Source organism: Callithrix jacchus, chromosome 14, assembly GCF_049354715.1.
Source record: "Callithrix jacchus isolate 240 chromosome 14, calJac240_pri, whole genome shotgun sequence".
Lineage (NCBI taxonomy): Eukaryota > Metazoa > Chordata > Mammalia > Primates > Cebidae > Callithrix > Callithrix jacchus.
This window is the reverse complement of record NC_133515.1, coordinates 6,798,275-6,818,347: the sequence shown is the minus strand read 5'-3', so window position 1 is coordinate 6,818,347 and position 20,073 is coordinate 6,798,275. Positions and strand designations below refer to the sequence as shown.

The window sequence follows — 20,073 nt, the reverse complement described above, 5'->3', positions numbered from 1 at the left end:
AGTTCTCCCCATGCTCTTCCTCCAGGCCTACTACCTGTGCCACAGCCTCCTGATGCTGGCCGGGGTGGTGGTCAGCTGCCAGGACATCACTCCAGAACAGTGGGTGAGTCTCCAAGGGGTGGGGCTGGGGTGGGGTGCCCGCAAGCAGTGTGGGGATGGCTGAGTTGGCACCCAGCCCACTGTTAGGAACTGCGGAGAGTGGGAGGCTGAGAGAGAAGCCAGCCTGGGGGAACCAGGGCCTCTTCCTCCCCATGGTGTCCCACCAGCTGAGCCATTCCCAAGGGACACTGACCCAAGCCCCAGCAGTTGTGCTGGCCCCGTCCTCCTTTTCCTTCTCAACTTCTGAGCAGTCACTCAAATGTGCCCCTTCCTTTCTCTGAATTTGTTCTCCTCCTGCCCTGCTTTGGATGCACCTGGCCTGGGCTGCACCCGGCCCTTGGCCTCCCTCCACTTCCGCAGGGCGAGCTGCAGCTGCTGTGCATGCAGTTGGACCGCCATATCAGCACGCAGATCCGGGAGAGCCCCCAGGCCATGCACCACACCATGCTCAAGGACCTGGCTACCCAGACCTACATCCGTTGGCAGGAGCTGCTGACCCACTGCCAGCCCCAGGTGGTATCCCCTCCAGCCCCCAGACCTGGGAGGGGCGGGAAGCGGTCAGGCAGGGCTGGCCAGAGCCAGCAGCGCATCCACCCCCACTGCAGCTGCTGAGCTCCTGGCAGGCACATGGATGGAGTGAGCATGTGGGGGAAAGGTGGGAGCACCTTGGGGGGCATTCCTCATTCTTATAAAGAATCCAGTGCCAAAGGCCAGGCACATTACTCTCGCCTGTAATCCCAGCACTTTGGGAGGCCGAGGAGGGCAGATCACAAGGTTAGGAGTTCTAGACCAGCCTGGCCAACATGGTGAAACCCTGTCTCTACTAAAGATACGAAAAATTAGCTGGGGATGGTGGTACGCACCTGTAATCCCAGCTACTCGGGAGGCTGAGGCAGGAGAATCCCTTGAATCTGGGAGGTGGAGGTTGCAGTGAGCCAAAATCACTCCGACCTGGGCAACAGGGCGAGACTCTGTCTCAAAAAAAAAAAAAAAAATCCAGCGCCCAGGGTGGATTTGGAGGGAAGGGGATGCAGAGAAGTGTAGTCCTCAGGAAATGCAAAGAAAAATTGCCCTGGAGAGGGAAGAGTCTGGACCCAGGGTGCCATTCTGTTATGAGCAGTGCCAGGAAGGGGCCCCAGCTGGTCTGGCTTCTGCCCACCTGTGCTGTGAGCCTGAGGCTGGCCTCCTACTGTGTTAGGAGGAAGGCTCACAGGCTGCCGTGGTCCTCTCCGCTGCACCCCACACCCCTACCAACTTTCCTCAGAGCTTCTAGATGTGATATTCACAGCTAGTATTTCTTTCTTTTTTGTGGGGGGACGGAGTCTCACCCTGTCACCAGGCTGGAGTGCGGTGGTGCAACTACAGGCGTGTGCCACCACGCACAGCTAATGTTTGTATTTTTAGTAGAGATGGGGTTTTACCATGTTGGCCAGGATGATCTCGATCTCTTGACCTCGTGATCTGCCCACCTCAGCCTCCCAAAGTGCTGGGATTACAGGTGTGAGCCACCATGCCCGGCCCACAGCTAGTATTTCTTGAATGAAGATCCATTTCTATAAGAACCCACACAACCCCCATGAGGCAAGTGTTGTCAGGAGCCCATTTTACAGATAAGCAGACCCCGAGAGGCTCGGTGGCTTGCCCCATTGTGCAGGCAGCGTGTGTGAATGTCAGAATTGGCATAAGCCAGCCTGACTCCCAAGCCTCTGACCTAACCAGCTGCAGCCCCTGTGCTGGTGCCCTCCCTTCTGGCCCCTTCTCTCCAACAAGTAGCGGGGCCAGCTTAGGGTCTCCTCCCTTCCTGAGCCCCCAGCCCTCCATGGAGGAACACAGGACCTGATGAGGACCACCCACCACCCCACCACCAGTGCCCCTCCACTTCCAACCTGCCTGTCCTCAGACTCCTCTCGTCTTTCCCCTATAACCTCTGACTTAGGGCTGACACATTGGCCACAGGATGTGGCTTGGGTCTCATATTTCGCCAAGTCTCTGAGAAAGCTGAGGAGCGAAGCTTACCCTCACTCCCCACGGAACTAGATCTCACCAGCCTCTGGTGGGAGCAGTGTGCTTGTCATGAGAAGAGGGAAAAGTGATTCGGGGCCTGGTAGAGGGGCCCTGGCAGACCACTTATATGGTCACATAGCCTGTTGACCGCTGTGTCCCCGCCAGGACTATGAACCCGGCATCCTGCTCACTTGGCACCTGGCATGAGCCTGTGATGAGTGCTGAGTGGACCCTGCCAGTCCGGGGAGCTGCAGGGCAGTGGGCAGCACCTGGGCCCAGGCCCTCACAGCTGCTTCTCTCCTTGGCTGCAGGCCCAGTACTGCAGCCCCTGGAAAGACATCTGAAGGAACAGGGTCAGGATAGCCCAGGGCTCCTGGCTCCAGCAGGAAGTGAATAGACTCAAGGAACTGGAGGAAGCGAAGAATCAAGGCCAGAGAAGGCCACATGCTGACCAGCCTGATGAAGCAAGAGCCGGCCACCGCCCCTGACCCGCGCGCACCTCTTGGCAAGGGATGGGCCTCTCTGCCTGGCCCACCCCTCAGGCCTCCCTCCTCCTAGCCATCTCCTCTTCCCTAAGGCCTATGTCTCCATAGCTCTGGTTTCCCTGGGCCTCAGTACTCCCCACCCTCCTTCCTCTCTCTCCCTGTCACTAATGTGAGGTTTCTTTGTGCACATTAAAGTCTTCTTTCAGCATCAGTGGTTTAGAAGACTTCCTTCAGTCCCTGTCCCGAGGGCTTGTGCCAACGTCCAGTCTCCTGATGCCTCTGCCTGTGTTCTGCTGGGTTCTCAGCTAGACAGTTACAGCACTGGGGCCTGGGGCCCGGGCCCTACCTGCAGCAGAGGGCTATCTGCAAGTCCCCAGGGAGGGGCATTGCTCCCCACAGCCCACTATGGCCCAAGAGCTGTCAGAAACCCAGGAATTGGACGTTTGTTTGGACCCAGTCTGGGACCACTCCCCATTCCCCGCCCCTGCTGAGGAGGACGCACAGAGTGAGATGTGGATCAGGGCTGTAATTACACTTAATTCCATTTAGTGCTGAGCTCTGAAATCAACTCCCCAGCCTCAGGACTGGGGGCAGTTCAGAAGACACTTCCAGATGCTGTTTTTGCTCCTCCGGCTTGCCCCAGATGAGTTCATGGGACCTGATCCCTAATGGGGTGCTGGGTATCTTTGACCTGAACCCCTTGAGAAGTGAGTGATCTCTTTGGACTCCAGGATACCACTGGGTATCTACTTTGCCCACTCCTCCAACCCTGAGAATCCACAGTTAGTCCCTGGCCCCTCCTGACTCTTCCTGGGTGTGTTTGGAGTTTTGCAGGGTACACAAGAGGTAGCTAGGCAGTGGCAGAGGATTACCCTTGCCACACTGGACTGTGCCCACTCCTCAACTCAACCCTGGCTGTCTGCCAAAGTGACTCCCATGGCGCCGATAACTCTGCTTTCATACATCCCTCTCTTTGACTTTCATGTATGGGGATGGGGTGGCCAGGCTAACTAGGAGAGAGACTCCCCTAAAATAAAGGACTTTCAGGCCAAGTAGCTCAATGTGCAGAGCCAAAGTAGAGCTCATTACTTCCTAGGCCTGTTTCAGACACAGCTGCCCCCCTGACTGTGTCCCCAGAATGCTAGGAGTTGGCGGCATCTATTATTCAGGGGCACAGGCACACGCAGGGCACAGTGCTGGATACCACACAGGACACCTTTCTGCCTAGCAGCCTTTGCCAAATGTGAGATGGAAGAAACCCTCAGCCAGGGTGACTTTGATGCCAGGCGACCTGCATGAGAGTTCTGGTTTCTGTTCCTGGCTGTGTCATATGCCCCCTTGGCCCAGGGAACCACCAAAGCCCCAGCAGCGTCAAGTCAGCCTTAGATCCTCCAGTGAAGGAGTGGAGACTCTGGTGAGCCAGCTTTCTTCACCTGCCCTCAGGGCTGCCTTGCAACCACACCAACACGCAGGCACACATTGACAGTTCATCTGCAGCTATTCACTTTTCTCTGGAAACCTGGAAATCACCTTTGAAATTTCCCTTCTTTGTTCTTACTGCCAAGGGCAAAGAGAAAGTAGGGAGGCCAGAGAAGCTAAACTCGGGAGTTTCCAGTTTTCGAAGGTAGCCCTACCTGGCTCTGAAAAGGAGCTGAGTTGTCCATCAGCGTCCCCAGTCCTGGCTGTTGTCCACTAACCCTCCTCTCCTGCTCCCCAAGCATACCCATCCCCAAGAGAGAAATAGATACCCAGGGGAGAGGAGGTGTCGGTGACGACTCAGTTCCTCCAGAGACCTGGCTGTAACCTGAGCAGAGGTGTGCACTGCAAGGTCGCCCAAGGGCACATGCTGTCCTCTGGGGTTTGTAATGGGCCCTCTCTGGGACTGGCTGGGAGCTGACTAGATCTTCTAAAACTAGTCTGGGATCAGTTAGAGATTCAGCCTCCCCAAGGCCAGATTTCCACAGTGGTGCTGGCAATGTCACCACTTGCTCTCCAGATCTTTGACTTTTCCAAATCCCTAAGCCCTTGGGAAAAGGCTGGGGGATATCCTGATAGGAGCCACTGGAAAATCCACATCCGGGGCTGTGATGACAGATGTTTTCCTGCTTCCTTTTGGTACTGGTGACAGGGAGGGGCTGGGAAGGGAAAGGGGTCCCAGGTGGGCGGCTTTGATAACTCTCCTTTGGAGGAAGTAGGGAGGGAGAGTCCTTTTCCTATGTCCCCGGTCACCTCGGTCCCCAGGAGCTCAGACCCTTGAAGGGTAGCTGACCCAGGCGTTCTCGCTTCCTCATCTGAGTTGACAGCAGTCCTGGCTGCCTTGGAAACCCACCAGGCAGTATTCACCAGAGAACCCAGTGTGTACTCCGGGCCTCCCTCCTGCTGCCTAAGGAGAGCAGGCAGGTGAGTAGCTCAAATGAAGGGCACTGTGACCCACAACCAACATCAAGAGATGGAGAAGGGGACTGGCTCTTCAGGAAAGTCTCCTAGGTCATCTCTAGGGGCTGGCCTGAGCTGCTGGGGGATCCTTGGAGACTCTTGCGAGTCAGTTAGCACAATTTCTGTCTTTCCTTGATTTGACGACAAGCAGTTGTCAAGACCTGAGTCCTAAAGGGTGGATACCTTCCACAGAATATACCAGGCCCTAGGGAGACTAGCAAGATACATACACTTCCCCCACCCCTGTACCTGTATTAATAATTTTTTTCTTAATTGAAGACCCAGAAATCCTTTTTTTCTACCAGTTGTACTTTCATTTAGAAGTATGAATCATGAGCAAACAGTCATGCAGGAAACTGTATCCTCTGCCCATCCACCCACAGAAAGGGCCAGTGCTGGAATGGACAGAATACAGCAGAAGGTGCATGAAGGTGGAAAAGGGGAGGGAGCTGGGAGCTTATCTCCAAGAGCATTTGGGAGGAAAGGCTCATGGATTCTGTTAGCTGGAGGCTTCTACATCCCTGGGCCTCCAGAACCCAAATGCCTGCCACTGCCCTGCCAGTGAAACCAAACTGGTTGCCTTCTCAAACTTTCCACCTTGGAGTCAGAGCCAGGGAGCTCAGATCTCTCTACCTGGTAACCTTCACACCTAAAGGCGAGGGAATGGGGGAGGAGTATTGAAGAGGAGGAGAAACAGCAGGAAATGGACCACTGTCAGGATAGATGGTGACTTCGTAGAAAGACAGAATTGGCAGTCCCAAGACCTGATTTAAAAATCTGACCTTTCCAGTCTGGGCAACATAGCAAGACCCTGTCCCATGTGTGATGGCATGCACCCATAGTCCCAGCTACTCGGGAGGCTGAGGTGGGAGAACCACTTGAGCCCAGAAGTTCCAGGTGACATTGTTTCTTTCTTTCTTTTTTTTTTTTTAGATGGAGTTTCGCTGTTGTTACCCAGACTGGAGTGCAATGGCACGATCTCGGCTCACCGCAACCTCCGCCTTCTGGGTTCAAGCAATTCTCCTGCCTCAGCCTCCCGAGTAGCTGGGACTACAGGCGTGCACCACAATGCCCAGCTAATGTTTGTATTTTTAGTAGAGACGGGGTTTCACCTTTTTGACCAGGATGGTCTCGATCTCTTGACCTCATGATCCACCCGCCTAGGCCTCCCAAAGTGCTGGGATTATAGGCGTGAGCCACCGTGCCCGGCCGTCTTTCTTTTTTTTTTTTTTGAGACTAAGTCTCACTCTGTCACCTAGTCTAGAGTGTAGTGGTGCAATCTCAGTTTACTGCAACCTCCACCTCCTGGGTTCAAGCGATTCTTCTGCCTCAGCCTCTTGAGTAGCTGGGATTACAGGCGTGCACCACCACACCTGGCTAATTTTTGTATTTTTAGTAAAAACAGGGTTTTGGGCCAGACGCGCCTCAAATCCCACGCCTATAATCCCAGCACTTTGGGAGGCCTAGGCTGGTGGATCACAAGGTCAAGAGATCAAGACCATCCTGGTCAACATCGTGAAACCCCGTCTCTAGTAAAAATACAAAAATTAGCTGGGCATGGTGGCCCGTGCCTGTAGTCCCAGCTACTCGGGAGGCTGAGGCAGGAGAATTGCTTGAACCCAGAAGGCAGAGGTTGTGGTGAGCCGGAATGGCACCATTGCACTCCAGCCTGGGTAACAAGAGCAAAACTCCGTCTCAAAAAAAAAAAAAAGACAGGGTTTCACCATGTTGGCCAGGCTGGTCTTGAACTCCAGACCTCAGGTGATCCTCCTGCCTCAGCCTCTCAAAGTGCTGGGATTACAGAAGGGAGCCACTGCACCCAGCCAAGACCCTATTTCTTTCTTTTTTATTTTTAAGACCCTATTTCTAAAAAAAAATTCTGACCTTTCTAATTGTCTGCATGACTTGGGCCAGCTGTTAAACCTTTCTGACAGATCTCCAAAAGGGGAGCAACAATACTTATTTCCTTATTTTGTGGAGGCAGGGTCTTGCTCTATAGCCTGGAGTGCAATGGCACAATCACCGCTCACTGCAGCCTCAACCTCCTGGGCTCAAGTAACCCTTCCACCTCAGCCTTCTGAGTAGCTGGGACTTACAGGTGCTTGCCACCACGCCCGCTAGTTTTTTTTTTTTTTTTTTTAATTTTGGGCTGGGTGTGATGGCTAATGCCTGTAATCCCAACACTTAGGGAGGCTGAGGCGGGCGGATCACCTGAGGTCAGGAGTTTGAGACTTGCCTGACCAACAAAGCGAAGCCCTATCTCTAATAAAAATACAAAAGATGGCTGGGCTACTGGGGAGACTGAGGCAGGAGAATCGCTTGAACCCAGGAGGCAGAGGTTGCAGTGAGCCGAGATCATACAACAACAGATCTGGTGACAGAGTGAGACACCCTATCAAAAAAAAATTTTTTTTTTGTAGAGACAGGGTATGTTGCCCTGGCTGATTTTGAACTCCAGGGCTCAAGTGATCCTCCCATCTCAGCCTCCCAAAATACTTACTTTTTAAAGGGTGGTCATAGGGTGGAGTAAGAAAATGTATTTCAAGGCAAGTTGCAAAAGTCTAAAATACAGAACACAAGTGAGGCACTGTTTACCACCCCCCCAATCCCGCATGAATAGATATGGGGTCTCTAATCAACACGAGGGGTGGCACATCTTCTCCCTCCTTGTTAGCTGAAGCAGGAGGCCTTCCCTGCCCAGCCCATGGTCATTATCTCCAGCATCTCCAAGGCCACAGCTTTTTTTCTTTTTCCTAGTGGAAAAGAGCTGGGAAATGTGGCTTTGGCCAGCAAGGGAGAAGGGGCCTTTATGTGTACCAGCAAAGACCCAATTGTTACTGAAACCAAACTGGGCTGCTTTTCTCAATTATCTCCACTACTCTGCTGGTACCTGCTTTTCAGATGCCAACCCAGAACAAAAGCTGCTGTCGGACTGATTTATGATCCAGATCTGCTGACACGGCCTGAAGTGTTCCTCCCCTCCAGGACTGCACCCTGGCTTAAAGTTACCTCCAAGCCCCAGGGCCTCAAGTCCCTTCACCTCTGCCTTTTGCCCTTAGCCAGGAGATAGCATCTGTCTCCAGGTGCCCGTGGAGTGTCCTCCATGAGGACCACCTCTACTGACCACCTGCCCAGCTCAGAGGACCAGCTGGCAGAGAGGACGCTGCACTATGAGGCCAGAGCTACAAGTTGCTTCTAGGAGTGGCTGTGGGCAGAGGCTGGCGGTTCTGAAGGTGGCTGGCGGTGGCTCCGAAGCGTGGCTCCGAAGCGTGGCTCCCCCCTGCCCCTTTCATCTGAACAGTCAGGTTCATGCCACCTGTTAATCAGCTTTCCGGTGGCACCAGGAGTCATTTTCTGGGGATAGGCGCTTTGCCCGAAGAGTGAGAAGCAGGGGCAGACCCTCTCTGTTGATTTAAAGGTCTTCCTGGCTGGTGAAGCCCCTTCCAGACTTGAGGACAGGGACCAGCGGTTCTCCGGGCCTAGAAGGGAGGGAGAATTGGGAGCCAAAAGGCAGACCCCTCTGGTCAGCCCCAAGAGAAGCCTCGGTTTCCCCAGTGTGCCTCCCCCGGCAATCACCTCGAAGTGGCTCGCCCGCGTTCGTTCCAGTAACTCCAGGGTCGGGAGCCCCTCTCCCGAGCCCAGCCCGCCGGGGGTCTTCGGGGGACACTTCGGAAAGACCTGGTGAGTGTGATTACCTCGCGGCCATACCCGGAGTCCCTCCGCCGCCCCATATCCCTCCGGGCACTGTGGCGGCGGGGCACCCGAAGGGGCGGAGGTCCGAGCCCCGAGGCGGAGAACGGGCGGGTCCCAGGGTCCCAGCGGGTCGCAGCCCCCTCTAGAGCTAGCCTTCCCGTCCCGCCCCGGCCTCCGCTCGACCCCCCCACCAGCCTGACGTCAAGGGGAAGGGGGCGGAGAACCGTGGTCGCGCTGGAGAAAGAGCAGGCGCCCGCCGAGGTGGCGCGGGAAGCCCGAGCCCAGGGGCGCGGAGCCGGGCGGGGACCGTGGGGCGGTGTCAGAGGGGCCGCGGAGGTCTGGCGGGCGGGCGCGGGCAGGGGCGGACCGCGGTCGGAGCCGAACGCGAGGGCGGCGCCCGGGGACTGGCGCTGCACACAAGAGGTGAGCGAGGCCGGGTTTGCGTGAGGCGGGAGACGCGGGGCGCGGGAGCCGCCGCTTTGTCCCCTTACTCAAGCAGGGGCTGCGGGACACGGGAGGGACAGGGGCTGGGGCTCAGGAAGCCGCGACGGCGGAGACGGCTGTCCGCGGGGATCCTTCTTGCGCCCCCCGCGGCAACCTCGCGGGGTCTCGGGAGTGGAACGTACAGCGCTTGCAGCCTCACAGCTCCGGGGTCGAAGGGGCGCGCCAGCGAGGAGCCACGGGCAGTGAAGATTCCTCGCGCGGTCCGGTCCGCGGCCGGGATCCTAGCCAGGCTCCTGGACTGCCCTCGGCACTCCCACCCCGATGGAAAGTTTGGGGCGGGCTTGGAGCAAGGCCGATGTTGTGGGATCGGATTTCCCTGCCTCGGCCCCCCGCCCGCCCGCCCGTTCCGCTGGAGAGGCGGGTTGTCCCGGAAAGCCAGGCCCTCGGGCCGAGCCGTCCCCGGCTGAAGCGCTCGCCCTGCAGGGAGCGCCGGGGTCCACGGCTGGCCTCTCGGGGTGGGCGAGGGTGCGGGGCGCCCCGCCTGGAGTCCGCACCCCTCCCCCAAGCCCCCCGGCTGCCCGTTTTCTCACCCTGGAGGGGAGTTGCGGGTGCAGGCACGGCTGCTGGGCGGATCCTCGGAGCACGCCACGGGGTGCGGCCCGAGTCTCGGGTAAGGAGCCGAGATGGGGCCGGGGCGTTTTGCTGGGCTGGTTGGGGGCATAGCCCCCACCACCCGCCCTCCCGCGCCGGGGCTCTGGGCCGACAGGGGGCGTCTGCAGGCCGGACTCGCCACGCTCCCCGCGCCGGGGCTTTGTTCGCGTTCAAATCCCTGGAGCTGGGGGAGGGGAGAACCTGGGGGGACCCGGGACGGGGTCTTGGCGGGGACACTTTGTTTGGGGGTGAGGAGGTCCCTAGTTTCTGCATCTCCGCCCCCGGCAAGGGAAGGCTGGAACGGGGGAAGCCAATCCCGCTGGCCCGCCCAGGTCAGGGTCCCTGGGGCGCAGTCCCAGAGTTGGGAAGGTTCGTGAGCCGCGGGAGCGCAGCGGGCGCCGGTCTTGCGCGGCGCGTCGCCCGCGGCCTGGGAGGAACACCCTCGGTCCCCGCCCCTACCTCCCCCCCACCACCTGCCCGCGCCGCCGGAGTCCCCGATTCGACCCGAGCTCGGTCCCCCTGCCGCCCCTCCGCCAAAGGGCTGGTGTCTCGGAGGAGGCTGTGCGAGGAACAGGATGAGGCCCTGGTCATGTCCACGCCCATCCCACCCACTTCCTGCCTCCCTCTTGGGCAACAAAGGGGCCTCGGGAAGCTGGGCCCCCTTCGCTCCCGGCCTTGCTCCCACTCCTGCCCTGCTGATGTGGAACGGGGTTTGAGGTTCTGCTGGGCTATTGTCTGCGCTGGGGGAGGGGACAGACCGGGACCGGGACCTCCGCTCGCTGCCGTCCCTACCACGTCCCTCTGTGGGGCTTTCCTGACCGCCTACCCCACCGCATGCCCCTCGTCGCCCTAAGGAGTTTTCCTCCCAGAATTAGGTGTTGAGGGAGCCGGAGCCCCAGTGGCCGCAAGGCCTGCTGCTTGAGGTTCTTTTAAGAAACTCAGACCTCTTAGTCCTGAGGGTGTGTGTTGGGGGGTAACCTTATTATTTATCAAATTACTTCCTGTTGCGAAGAGGGAGTGGGGGTTCTGGAGGCCAGGGAGGGCTTACCAGAGCCTGCTTGGCCTTCAGCTGACTCAGCTCCTACCTGCTCCCCAGGGAGACTCGTGGCCTTTTAGGGGCTGAGAGGGCAGGGGCCAAGTGTGGGGACTTAGGTCCACCTCTGAAGAGAAGAGGAAGAAGGGCACCCGGGGCTTCTGGAGAGGCCTGATGAGGAGTCCCGTGGCCTCTCCTGCTGCGGGCCCCTCTGGTTTGCTTTCTCTGGCCGGAATTCTAACCATTTCTTTTCCCTCAGTAGGGCAGCTGGCCTGGAGCTCAGAGCCGGGGTGTGCAACCATGGCCCCACATTGGGCTGTCTGGCTGCTGGCAGCAGGGCTGTGGGGCCTGGGCATTGGGGCTGAGGTGTGGTGGAACCTTGTGCCACGGAAGACAGTGTTTTCTGGGGGTGAGTGCCTGGAGGGGTGTGGAGGAAGGTGGGGACAGGCTGCTGAGAATTTGCCCCCATAGTGTGCTGGCTTGATTCTGATGTGTGTGGCACAGCTTTCTAAGAAACTCGAGTGACCCCAGGGGCCCAGAACAGGCAGTGCAGGTTGGGACCTGGGATTAGCCTCCTCTGGAGGAGTTCTATCCAATTCCCCACCCCAGACTGCCGGCCCAAGTGTGTGAGGGAGAGCCCTGTGCCTCACCTTCCCCTGCCTCGCTTCTTGAATTGTCACTAGCGCTGGGAGCCTAAAGAGAAACCAGAACCGGGATAGATATAAACTGGAGGCTTGCTTCCCAGGACCCCCTAAGACCTCCTCCTGCTGGGTACTCATCATGCCCTCTGGTGGCCCCAGAAGGGTGTGTATATATGCAGGAGTTCACATGGTTGCTAGGGCACAGCAAGGACCTGTTAGTGCCCCATGTGCACACACCTGTGTGAAAGGTGATGTCAGGTGTTTGTATCAGCTGTGTGCTCTGGGGACCTGGGATGAGCTCACCTCCCACAGGCTCCACTCAGGTGCCTATGAAGCCCTGCCAGGCTGGCCTGTGTCTGGATCCATCGTTGCCTCCAAAGACTAAGGCTGGTTTGGGGGGACCCTGAAGACAGGTCAGCAGCTATATTTGGCAGCTGATGTAGGAATCACGTGGCTATGTAAATGTCGTGGTGCCCTGGATGCTGGGTGGCAGCAAGATTTCCCAGGCCCCAGCCCCATCTCCGGTCCCTGATCCTCTGGTTTCTCTGGATCTCCCTGGCCTGGATCACAGCCAGGCTCCCCTCCTTCCATCCCTGCCTGTCCTAGTGGCCTGCTGTGCTCATATCTCTGGCAGCCTGGATTAGGGTTCTGCTGGAGTGAAGGGTTTCCTGAGGTAGGGAGTACTCGTAGCCATCTGTGGCTCCTGCCCTGCTGGACTCTGATAGAGGCAGTGGGCAGCAGGGTAAAGAAGGAAGCAGCAGGCAAGGAAGCGAGGGTGGGGTGGGGGTGCCCAGCCCTGCGTCTGGAGGTGTCATTGACCCTCAGAGCAAGAGCTCTGGCCGGAAGCTGTGGCTGAGATATCCTTCCTTCCTCCCAGCAGCCTGGAATTGCCTCCTCCCAGGCCCGGGTGGAGCTGTCAGAGCCAAAGTCTATTTCAAAAGTGTCCTTTATCAGGGGGTTTGGCTGGCATCTGCTTATGGCATGGGAGTACTGGCTCTAGTGTGGGGAACTGGGGTATGAGGCCCAGGAGACTGTTACATGGAGGAAGACTGAGGGGTGTCTTGAGCCCCAGAGGCCCTGCCCATCAGCAGCTGTGCTTACCCCTGCAGAACTGGCCACAGTGGTGCGTCGGTTCTCCCAGACGGGCATCCAGGACTTCCTGACACTGACGCTGACGGAGCAGACTGGGCTTCTGTACGTGGGGGCCCGTGAGGCCCTGTTTGCTTTCAGCATGGAGGCCCTGGAGCTGCAAGGAGCGGTGAGAGGTGGGGCAGCGGGAGGCAGTCAGGCCTTAAAGAGGGCAGGACTCAGAGGGCCTGTGCTTGGCCAGGCGGTCCCTTGGCCTGGCTGCCCCCACAAAAGTGCTACTGGGTATCCGGGGCCTGCCCTCTGGTTGGGGTCAGCATGCAGCCTTCCTCTCCTCTCTGGCACTTACTGGATTCTGAGTAGTGGGGTGGTTGGGGGGCTTCTGTTCTGTACTGAAAGAAGCACCCAGAGAATGGGGACCTGCCTCTGCACTGGGTATCCCTGTGTTGCTGCTGCAGGCTGTGCTTGTGATGTGTGCTCAGTCCATACCTGTGATGAGGCTGATGTCTTCTTTCCTGTCCTCAGATCTCCTGGGAGGCCCCCGTGGAGAAAAAGACTGAGTGTATGCAGAAAGGGAAGAACAACCAGGTGGGTGCTTGGATGTGGTTCCTGGTGCTGCCTTCACCCCAGGGAGTCTCCTCCCATTCCAGCCTTGGTGCTTTCACTAACCAGACTCCTTTCTGCCCCTAGACTGAGTGCTTCAACTTCATCCGCTTCCTGCAGCCCTACAATGCCTCCCACCTGTACGTCTGTGGCACCTACGCCTTCCAGCCCAAGTGCGCCTACATTGTGAGTGCTGCCCTCTCCCCTTGGTGTCCCCAGCCCCCCTCCCTCCTCGTCCTTCTTTGGACTCTTGGATGTGGCCCAAAGGGCTCTGCTCTTGAGCATCTCCTCATCACCTCTCTCCCGGTTCCTAGGACATGCTCACCTTCACTTTGGAGCGTGGACAGATCGAGGATGGGAGGGGGAAGTGTCCCTATGACCCAGCTAAAGGCCACACTGGCCTCCTTGTGGGTGAGTGGCTGCCCCCCATGCAGGCTGGGCGAGTCCTTGGGGCTTGGTTCCACTTTGGGCTGTGTTGGCCGGATGTGTCCATACCTCATGTGTGGCCTGGCTGACCTCTGTCTCCCATAGATGGTGAGCTGTACTCGGCCACACTCAACAACTTCCTGGGCACGGAGCCCATTATCCTGCGTAACATGGGGCCCCACCACCCTATGAAGACAGAGTACCTGGCCTTTTGGCTCAACGGTGAGCCCCCAGGCACCTGAGAGAGCTGTGGGTGGGAGGCCTTCTGGGGCCCAGCCCCTCCCTGCTGACCTCCTCCCCTTCCCACAGAACCTCACTTTGTAGGCTCTGCCTACATACCTGAGAGTGTGGGCAGCTTCACGGGGGACGACGACAAGGTCTACTTCTTCTTCAGGGAGAGGGCAGTGGAGTATGACTGCTATGCTGAGCAGGTGGTGGCTCGTGTGGCCCGCGTCTGCAAGGTATCGAGTCTCATAGTGGTGGGCCCTGGGAGCCCTGCTGGCCTGGCCAGGCTGACTGGCAGTGTCCCCTTGCTGTCTGCCAGGGAGATATGGGTGGCGCACGGACCCTGCAGAAGAAGTGGACCACGTTCCTGAAGGCACGGCTGGCATGCTCTGCCCCAGACTGGCAGCTCTACTTCAACCAGCTGCAGGCAATGCACACCCTGCAGGACACCTCTTGGCATAACACCACCTTCTTTGGGGTTTTTAAGGCGCAATGGTGAGTTGGCCAGGCTCCTGCAGAGTGGGGAGGACCTGGGATTCAGGTCAGAGATGGTACATGGGTGAGAGCCTGGATCAGGCCTCAGGGGCAGTCCAGGAATCCAGGTGTCCAGAAGCCAAGGGGAATGCTGGCACCTGCCCCTTTCAGAGCTGCCTGCGAAGGGGCAGAGCCCCACGCCAGGTTGCACTTTGAGCTGCCAGTGCATTCTGATGCCCATGGCCGGTTTTTGCCAGGCTCCGCCTTTCTGCTGCTTCCCCTGAGCTGGGGTGGGAAGGATAAGGTGGGTACCTAACCCTGGGACTCCCTCTTGCTGCAACAGGGGTGACATGTACCTGTCAGCCGTCTGTGAGTATCAGTTGGAAGAGATCCAGCGGGTGTTTGAGGGCCCCTACAAGGAGTACCATGAGGAAGCCCAGAAGTGGGACCGCTATACCGACCCTGTGCCCAGCCCTCGGCCTGGCTCGGTGAGTGCCGGGGTAGGGATGCGTCTCCCCACCCAGCTGTGATGCCATTCCTTCCTGCTGATGGCTTGACCCCCACATCCTACCCCCAGTGCATCAATAACTGGCACCGGCACCACGGCTACACTAGCTCCCTGGAGCTGCCTGACAACATCCTCAACTTCGTCAAGAAGCACCCACTGTTAGAGGAGCAGGTGAGGCCTCGGTGGAGCCGCCCCCTGCTCGTGAAGAAGGGCACCAACTTCACCCATTTAGTGGCTGACCGGGTTACAGGGCTTGATGGAGCTACCTATACAGTGCTGTTCATTGGCACAGGTGGGTGCATGGGTATGCAGGCATGGCTACTCGAGGCTGGGCGGAAGCCCGTGTGCCCAGGGCAGGGAGATCTGGAGCTGCCCCAGAGCCTTGTGCCCTCTCATTCATACCTTCCCTTCCCCTCTGCACCCCCCAGGAGACGGCTGGCTGCTCAAGGCTGTGAGCCTGGGTCCCTGGGTTCACCTGATTGAGGAGCTGCAGCTGTTTGACCAGGAGCCAATGAGAAGCTTGGCGCTGTCTCAGAGCAAGGTAGTAAGTTGGGCCCCATCTGCCATTGCCTCCAGCACTGTCCATCTCACTCACTGTCTGCCTGCCTCTCCCAGTTGGGCCTATGTGCTTGACCAGTGCAGAGGTAGGGACACAGATATGCATGCGTGCACACCTTGCCTAACTTGGGGTAGGTTCCTGGAAACAAGAATGAAAATGGAACAGTCTGCGCTGCACAGGGCAGGTTGCAGGGCCAGGGGCCGCACTCCCAGCATCAAGCCTTGGCAACTGTTCCCATGTTTCCTTCAGACCCTCCATCCAAGCTTTGCTGTGGTTCTGGCTCTGGCCTCTTGCCTGACCATGCCTCTGTGACCAGACCTCCCAGGCTGTGAAATGTTTATGATGCCCTCACCATGGTGGTTTCCTTGCAGTCCCCAGTTGCTCTCTGGTCCCAACCCTCCATTTCTGTGACCATTTCCCTTAAGTGTTTGCATTATACCCTTGTGCAATACTCTTTTTAAAAGTTTTTTTTTGAGACAGAGTCTCACTCTGTCACTCAGGCTGGAGTGCGGTAATGTAATCTCCACTCATGCAACCTCCACCTCCCAGGTTGAAGCTGTTCTCCTCTTTCAGCCTCGCATGGGACTACAGGCATGTGCCACCATACCCAGCTAATTTTTGTATTTTTAGTACAGACAAGGTTTCACCATGTTGGCCAGGCTTGTCTTGAACTCCTGACCTCAAGTGATCCACCCAGTTCAGCCTCCCAAATTGCTGGGATTACAGGCATGAGCTGCTGTGCCCCATTGCCTTGTGCAATACTCTTGTTTCATGTTTGCTACCCCTCCTGAACTTTGATTTGTTTGCCTTTTACCAACTATTGTGAATCAAAATTATCCCCCAGAACATGGAATAATGGCAGAAAGAAAGTGTGTGGTTGAATAAACACACAGATCAGCATCCACCGTTGAAACGGGAAAACATCTTATGTTACACTGCTGCTGTTGTGAGGGCTGACTGGCCTTGAGAGAAATGTATTTCCTGCACTAAGTGCGTGTGAGTGAGTGAGATTATACTTTTTGGCCTTGCAGCCCCATCATCCTTTTCTAATCAGGTCACATCTGTAAGGGGCTTAGGATTGCGTCTGGCCTGTGTAAGCCCTCTGAGTTCTGTGGTTCTTAGATTTCCCTCTTCAGCACTATAGCTCTGCCTCGTTCCTCCTTCTGGCACCCCATCCTGTGCCCCCTGTAGGAGTCCAAGCTGCCCCCACGCTGCGTTCTGGTCCGGCCGCCCCTCCTGTGGTGTGGCCCTAGCTGACCCCCACCCCCGCACCCTGCTTCTCTCGCAGAAGCTGCTCTTTGCCGGCTCCCGCTCTCAGCTGGTGCAGCTGCCCCTGGCCAACTGCATGAAGTACCGGTCCTGTGCAGACTGTGTCCTCGCCCGAGACCCCTATTGTGCCTGGAACGTCAATACCAGCCGCTGTGTGGCCGTGGGTGGCCACTCTGGGTGAGTCGGGCTCTGCATAGGCCAGGACCAGGAGGGACTCAGGGTGGTGGGAGCCAGGCTGCTGATGTACCCTACATTCCCTACCAGATCCCTGCTGATCCAGCATGTGATGATCTTGGACACCTCAGGTATCTGTAATCTCCGTGGCAGTAAGAAAGGTGAGCTTTTGTATTGCCCTGGCATTGGACTGTGCCTTGGACCAGAGCCAGAGTTTCTGTTCTCCTCTTCCTCAGCCCTGGTTTCCTGCACTAACCCTCACTCTTTTCTCTGCCACTACAGTCAGGCCCACTCCCAAAAACATCACGGTGGTGGCAGGCACAGACCTGGTGCTGCCCTGCCACCTCTCCTCCAACTTGGCCCATGCCCGCTGGACCTTTGGGGGCCGGGACCTGCCTGCGGAACATCCCGGCTCCTTCCTCTACGATGCCCGGCTCCAAGCCCTGGTTGTGATGGCCGCCCAGCCCCGCCATGCTGGGGCCTACCACTGCTTTTCGGAGGAGCAGGGGGAGCGGCTGGCTGCTGAAGGCTACCTTGTGGCTGTCGTGGCAGGTCCATCAGTGACCTTGGAGGCCCGGGCCCCCCTGGAAAATCTGGGGCTGGTGTGGCTGGCGGTGGTGGCCCTGGGAGCCGTGTGCCTGGTGCTGCTGCTGCTGGTGCTGTCACTGCGCCGGCGGCTGCGGGAAGAGCTGGAAAAAGGGGCCAAGGCTGCTGAGAGGACCCTGGTGTATCCCCTGGAGCTGCCCAAGGAGCCCACCAGTCCTCCCTTCCGGCCCTGTCCTGAACCAGATGAGAAACTTTGGGATCCTGTCGGTTACTACTATTCAGATGGCTCCCTTAAGATAGTGCCTGGGCACGCCCAGTGCCAGCCTGGTGGGGGGCCCCCTTCACCACCTCCAGGCATCCCAGGCCAGCCTCTGCCTTCTCCAACTCGGCTTCACCTGGGGGGTGGGCGGAACTCTAATGCCAATGGTTACGTACGCTTACAACTAGGAGGGGAGGACCGGGGAGGGCTCGGGCACCCCCTGCCTGAGCTTGCAGATGAACTGAGACGCAAACTGCAGCAGCGCCAGACACTGCCCGACTCCAACCCCGAGGAGTCATCAGTATGAGGGGAACCCCACCACCTCAGCAGCAAGCATGGGAGGCGTAGCTCCTACTTTTGCACAGGTACCAGCTACCTCAGGGACATGGCACGGGCGCCTGCTGTGTCTGGGACAGACACTGCCCAGCACCCACCCGGCCATGAGGACCTGCTCTGCTCAGCACGGGCACTGCCACTTGGTGTGGCTCACCAGGGCACCAGCCTCACGGAAGGCATCTTCCTCCTCTCTGTGAATCACAGACACGCAGGACCCCAGCCGCCAAAACTTTTTAAGGCAGAAGTTTCAAGATGTGGGTGTGTTTGTCTGTATTTGCACGTGTGTGTGTATGTGTGTGTGCAGGAGCGTGCAGGCTGCAGCATAGCCTTCCTGTTTCTGTCAAGTCTTCCCTTGGCCTGGGTCCTCCTGGTGAGTCATTGGAGCTATGAAGGGGAAGGGGTCGTATCACTTTGCCTCTCCTACCCCCACTGTCCCGAGTGTCGGGCAGCAGTGTACATATGGGGGTGGGGTGGGCAGGGTGCTGTGCCCCTTCACGGGGAGTTTAGGGCTCAGGGTGGGCCTAGTCCTGCTCCTAGGGCTGTGAATGTTTTCAGGGTGGGGGGGGGGCTGTGAATGTTTTCAGGGTGGGGGGAGGGGGATGAAGCCTCCTGTGTGTTTGGGGGGAAGGGTGGGTTCAGTGGTATTTTATACTTGGCCTCTTCCCGTACAGGGCTGAGAAAGGCTGTGTGAAGGGAGAGAAGAAAGACAGGGTGGGCCTGCTGTGGACATTGGCATACCCTCTTCCAGCCCTAGGAGGAAGACCTCCTAACAGTGTAACTTATTGTGTCCCTGCGTATTTATTTGTTGTAAATATTTGAGTATTTTTATATTGACAAATAAAAATGGAGAAAATGAAATGGTTACTGTGATGGGGCTAAGACATTTGGGCTAAAACCTTTCTTGGTGCCAAGAGGGAAGGCTCTTTGGGTAAAGGGAAGCTGGACTGGGCCTCCCCCACAGTCCAGGGCAGCCACCTCTTTTGTGGTCCCTGCCTGCCTGTGGGAGGGGACAGCCCAGCTCCAGTGTATTCCCACAGTGGTGGCTGTGGGGCTGGGAACCAGACATGGCCACAGCCCCTTGGGAGCTAGCCTTGGCTTCTGGCCAGAGGGAGAAGTCAGGGCACTGGGAGTCCAGGGGAGAAGTGGAGTGGGAGCGGCGCCTTCCCAGAACTCACGGCAGTTAGTGGGAGTGAGGGGGCCAAAGGAAAGGAAGGTTGTGGAGATGAGTTTTCTGTGTGAGGATGCGGTTTTCAACCCACTTAGGAGAGGAGAAATGACGTCCAGCCTTCTACCCACCAGGAATGCTAGGGTCTTCAGGGCCCCAGCTAGGTGGGAAAGGAACTTAAACACCCAGTGTGTACCAGACCACTGTCCTGGAGAGGGAGTGGCACAGAACCCCTCCCTGTCATTTATGCACCCTTTCTAAGCCTATCAGGCGGTGGAAGTGAGGTCTCCCCTGTAAGCTTAACTGTGGCTTCAGCAGGTGGCTGCCTAGGTTTTAACCGGGAATTGAGAAGGCTGGGGTCGGCTGAGGAGCAGGTTGTGTGGGTGCACCGTCCGCAGACGGCCACCCAGATGATGATTTGATCAGGAAGACGGATTCGGTAAACTCAGCGCCCACTGTGGGGCCGTGGGGTTCTGCACAAACCAAGGCCCTGTCCGTGCCCTGTAGGTGGAGCTAGAGGCAGGACAAGTTGTGGCCACCTGCTCCTTGCTGTACTTTTAAGAAAGCGGAGTACAGGGTGTCTCGAGGCCTTTCCAGCAGTCACTTTGTCACTGCCCCAGGGGCGGTCGGCCTTGGCCAGAGGTGATCCAGGAAGAGGGGGTAAAGACCGTGGAGCAAGGCCAGGAGCCTTGGCTCACGCTTGTAATCCCAGCACTTTGGGAGGCCGAGGCGGGCGGATCACGAGGTCAGAAGATCGAGACCATTCTGGCTAACACGGTAAAACCCCGTCTCAACTAAAATACAAAAAATTAGCCGGGCATGGTGGCGCACGGTAAGTCCCAGTTGGGCAGGAGAATCGCTTGAACCCGGGAGGTGGAGGCTGCAGTGAGCCGAGATCGCGCCACAGCATTCCAGCCTGGGCGACAGAGACAGACCCCATCTCAAAACGAAACAAAA

At 57.7% G+C, this 20,073-nt stretch overlaps 2 protein-coding genes across 9 annotated transcripts in view; both read left to right on the top strand.

Moving 5' to 3' along the window:
* Nucleotides 1-2,799, top strand: part of FAM178B (family with sequence similarity 178 member B) — a 110,936-nt gene extending 108,137 nt beyond the window's left edge. Inside the window, exons 15-17 of the mRNA XM_054244524.2 lie at nt 26-103; nt 460-612; nt 2,415-2,799. Of these exons, the coding sequence (XP_054100499.1) occupies nt 26-103; nt 460-612; nt 2,415-2,447 (264 nt within the window). The 3' untranslated portion in view covers nt 2,448-2,799. The remainder of the gene's footprint in view (nt 1-25; nt 104-459; nt 613-2,414) is intronic.
* A 5,171-nt stretch (nt 2,800-7,970) lies between these two features.
* Nucleotides 7,971-18,809, top strand: SEMA4C (semaphorin 4C). 8 transcript variants are annotated; one of them, XM_035271615.3, is made up of 15 exons: nt 7,971-8,705; nt 11,108-11,254; nt 12,596-12,744; nt 13,098-13,160; nt 13,263-13,361; nt 13,490-13,586; nt 13,707-13,823; nt 13,911-14,062; nt 14,146-14,321; nt 14,644-14,788; nt 14,878-15,100; nt 15,237-15,349; nt 16,656-16,813; nt 16,901-16,971; nt 17,093-18,809. In XM_035271615.3, exons 2-15 carry the CDS (start codon nt 11,146-11,148, stop codon nt 17,920-17,922), a joined length of 2,502 nt encoding a protein of 833 aa, XP_035127506.3. In that variant the 5' UTR covers nt 7,971-8,705; nt 11,108-11,145; the 3' UTR covers nt 17,923-18,809. The 8 variants fall into 8 exon arrangements, with proteins under 8 accessions (XP_035127506.3, XP_035127507.3, XP_035127505.3 ...); XM_035271616.3 differs by having other exon boundaries at nt 11,105-11,254; XM_035271614.3 differs by lacking the exon at nt 7,971-8,705 and adding an exon at nt 8,954-9,140.
* Nucleotides 18,810-20,073: the final 1,264 nt, after the last annotated feature.

Excerpts from the sequence above, each read along its gene's own strand:
- SEMA4C (XM_035271611.3), top strand. The coding sequence starts at position 9,483 with ATGGAAAGTTTGGGGCGGGCTTGGAGCAAGGCCGATGTTGTGGGATCG. Across the intron at positions 12,745-13,097 it reads CCCTGGAGCTGCAAGGAGCG|ATCTCCTGGGAGGCCCCCGT; the intron begins GTGAGAGGTGGG and ends TCCTGTCCTCAG. Across the intron at positions 14,063-14,145 it reads GTGTGGCCCGCGTCTGCAAG|GGAGATATGGGTGGCGCACG; the intron begins GTATCGAGTCTC and ends GCTGTCTGCCAG.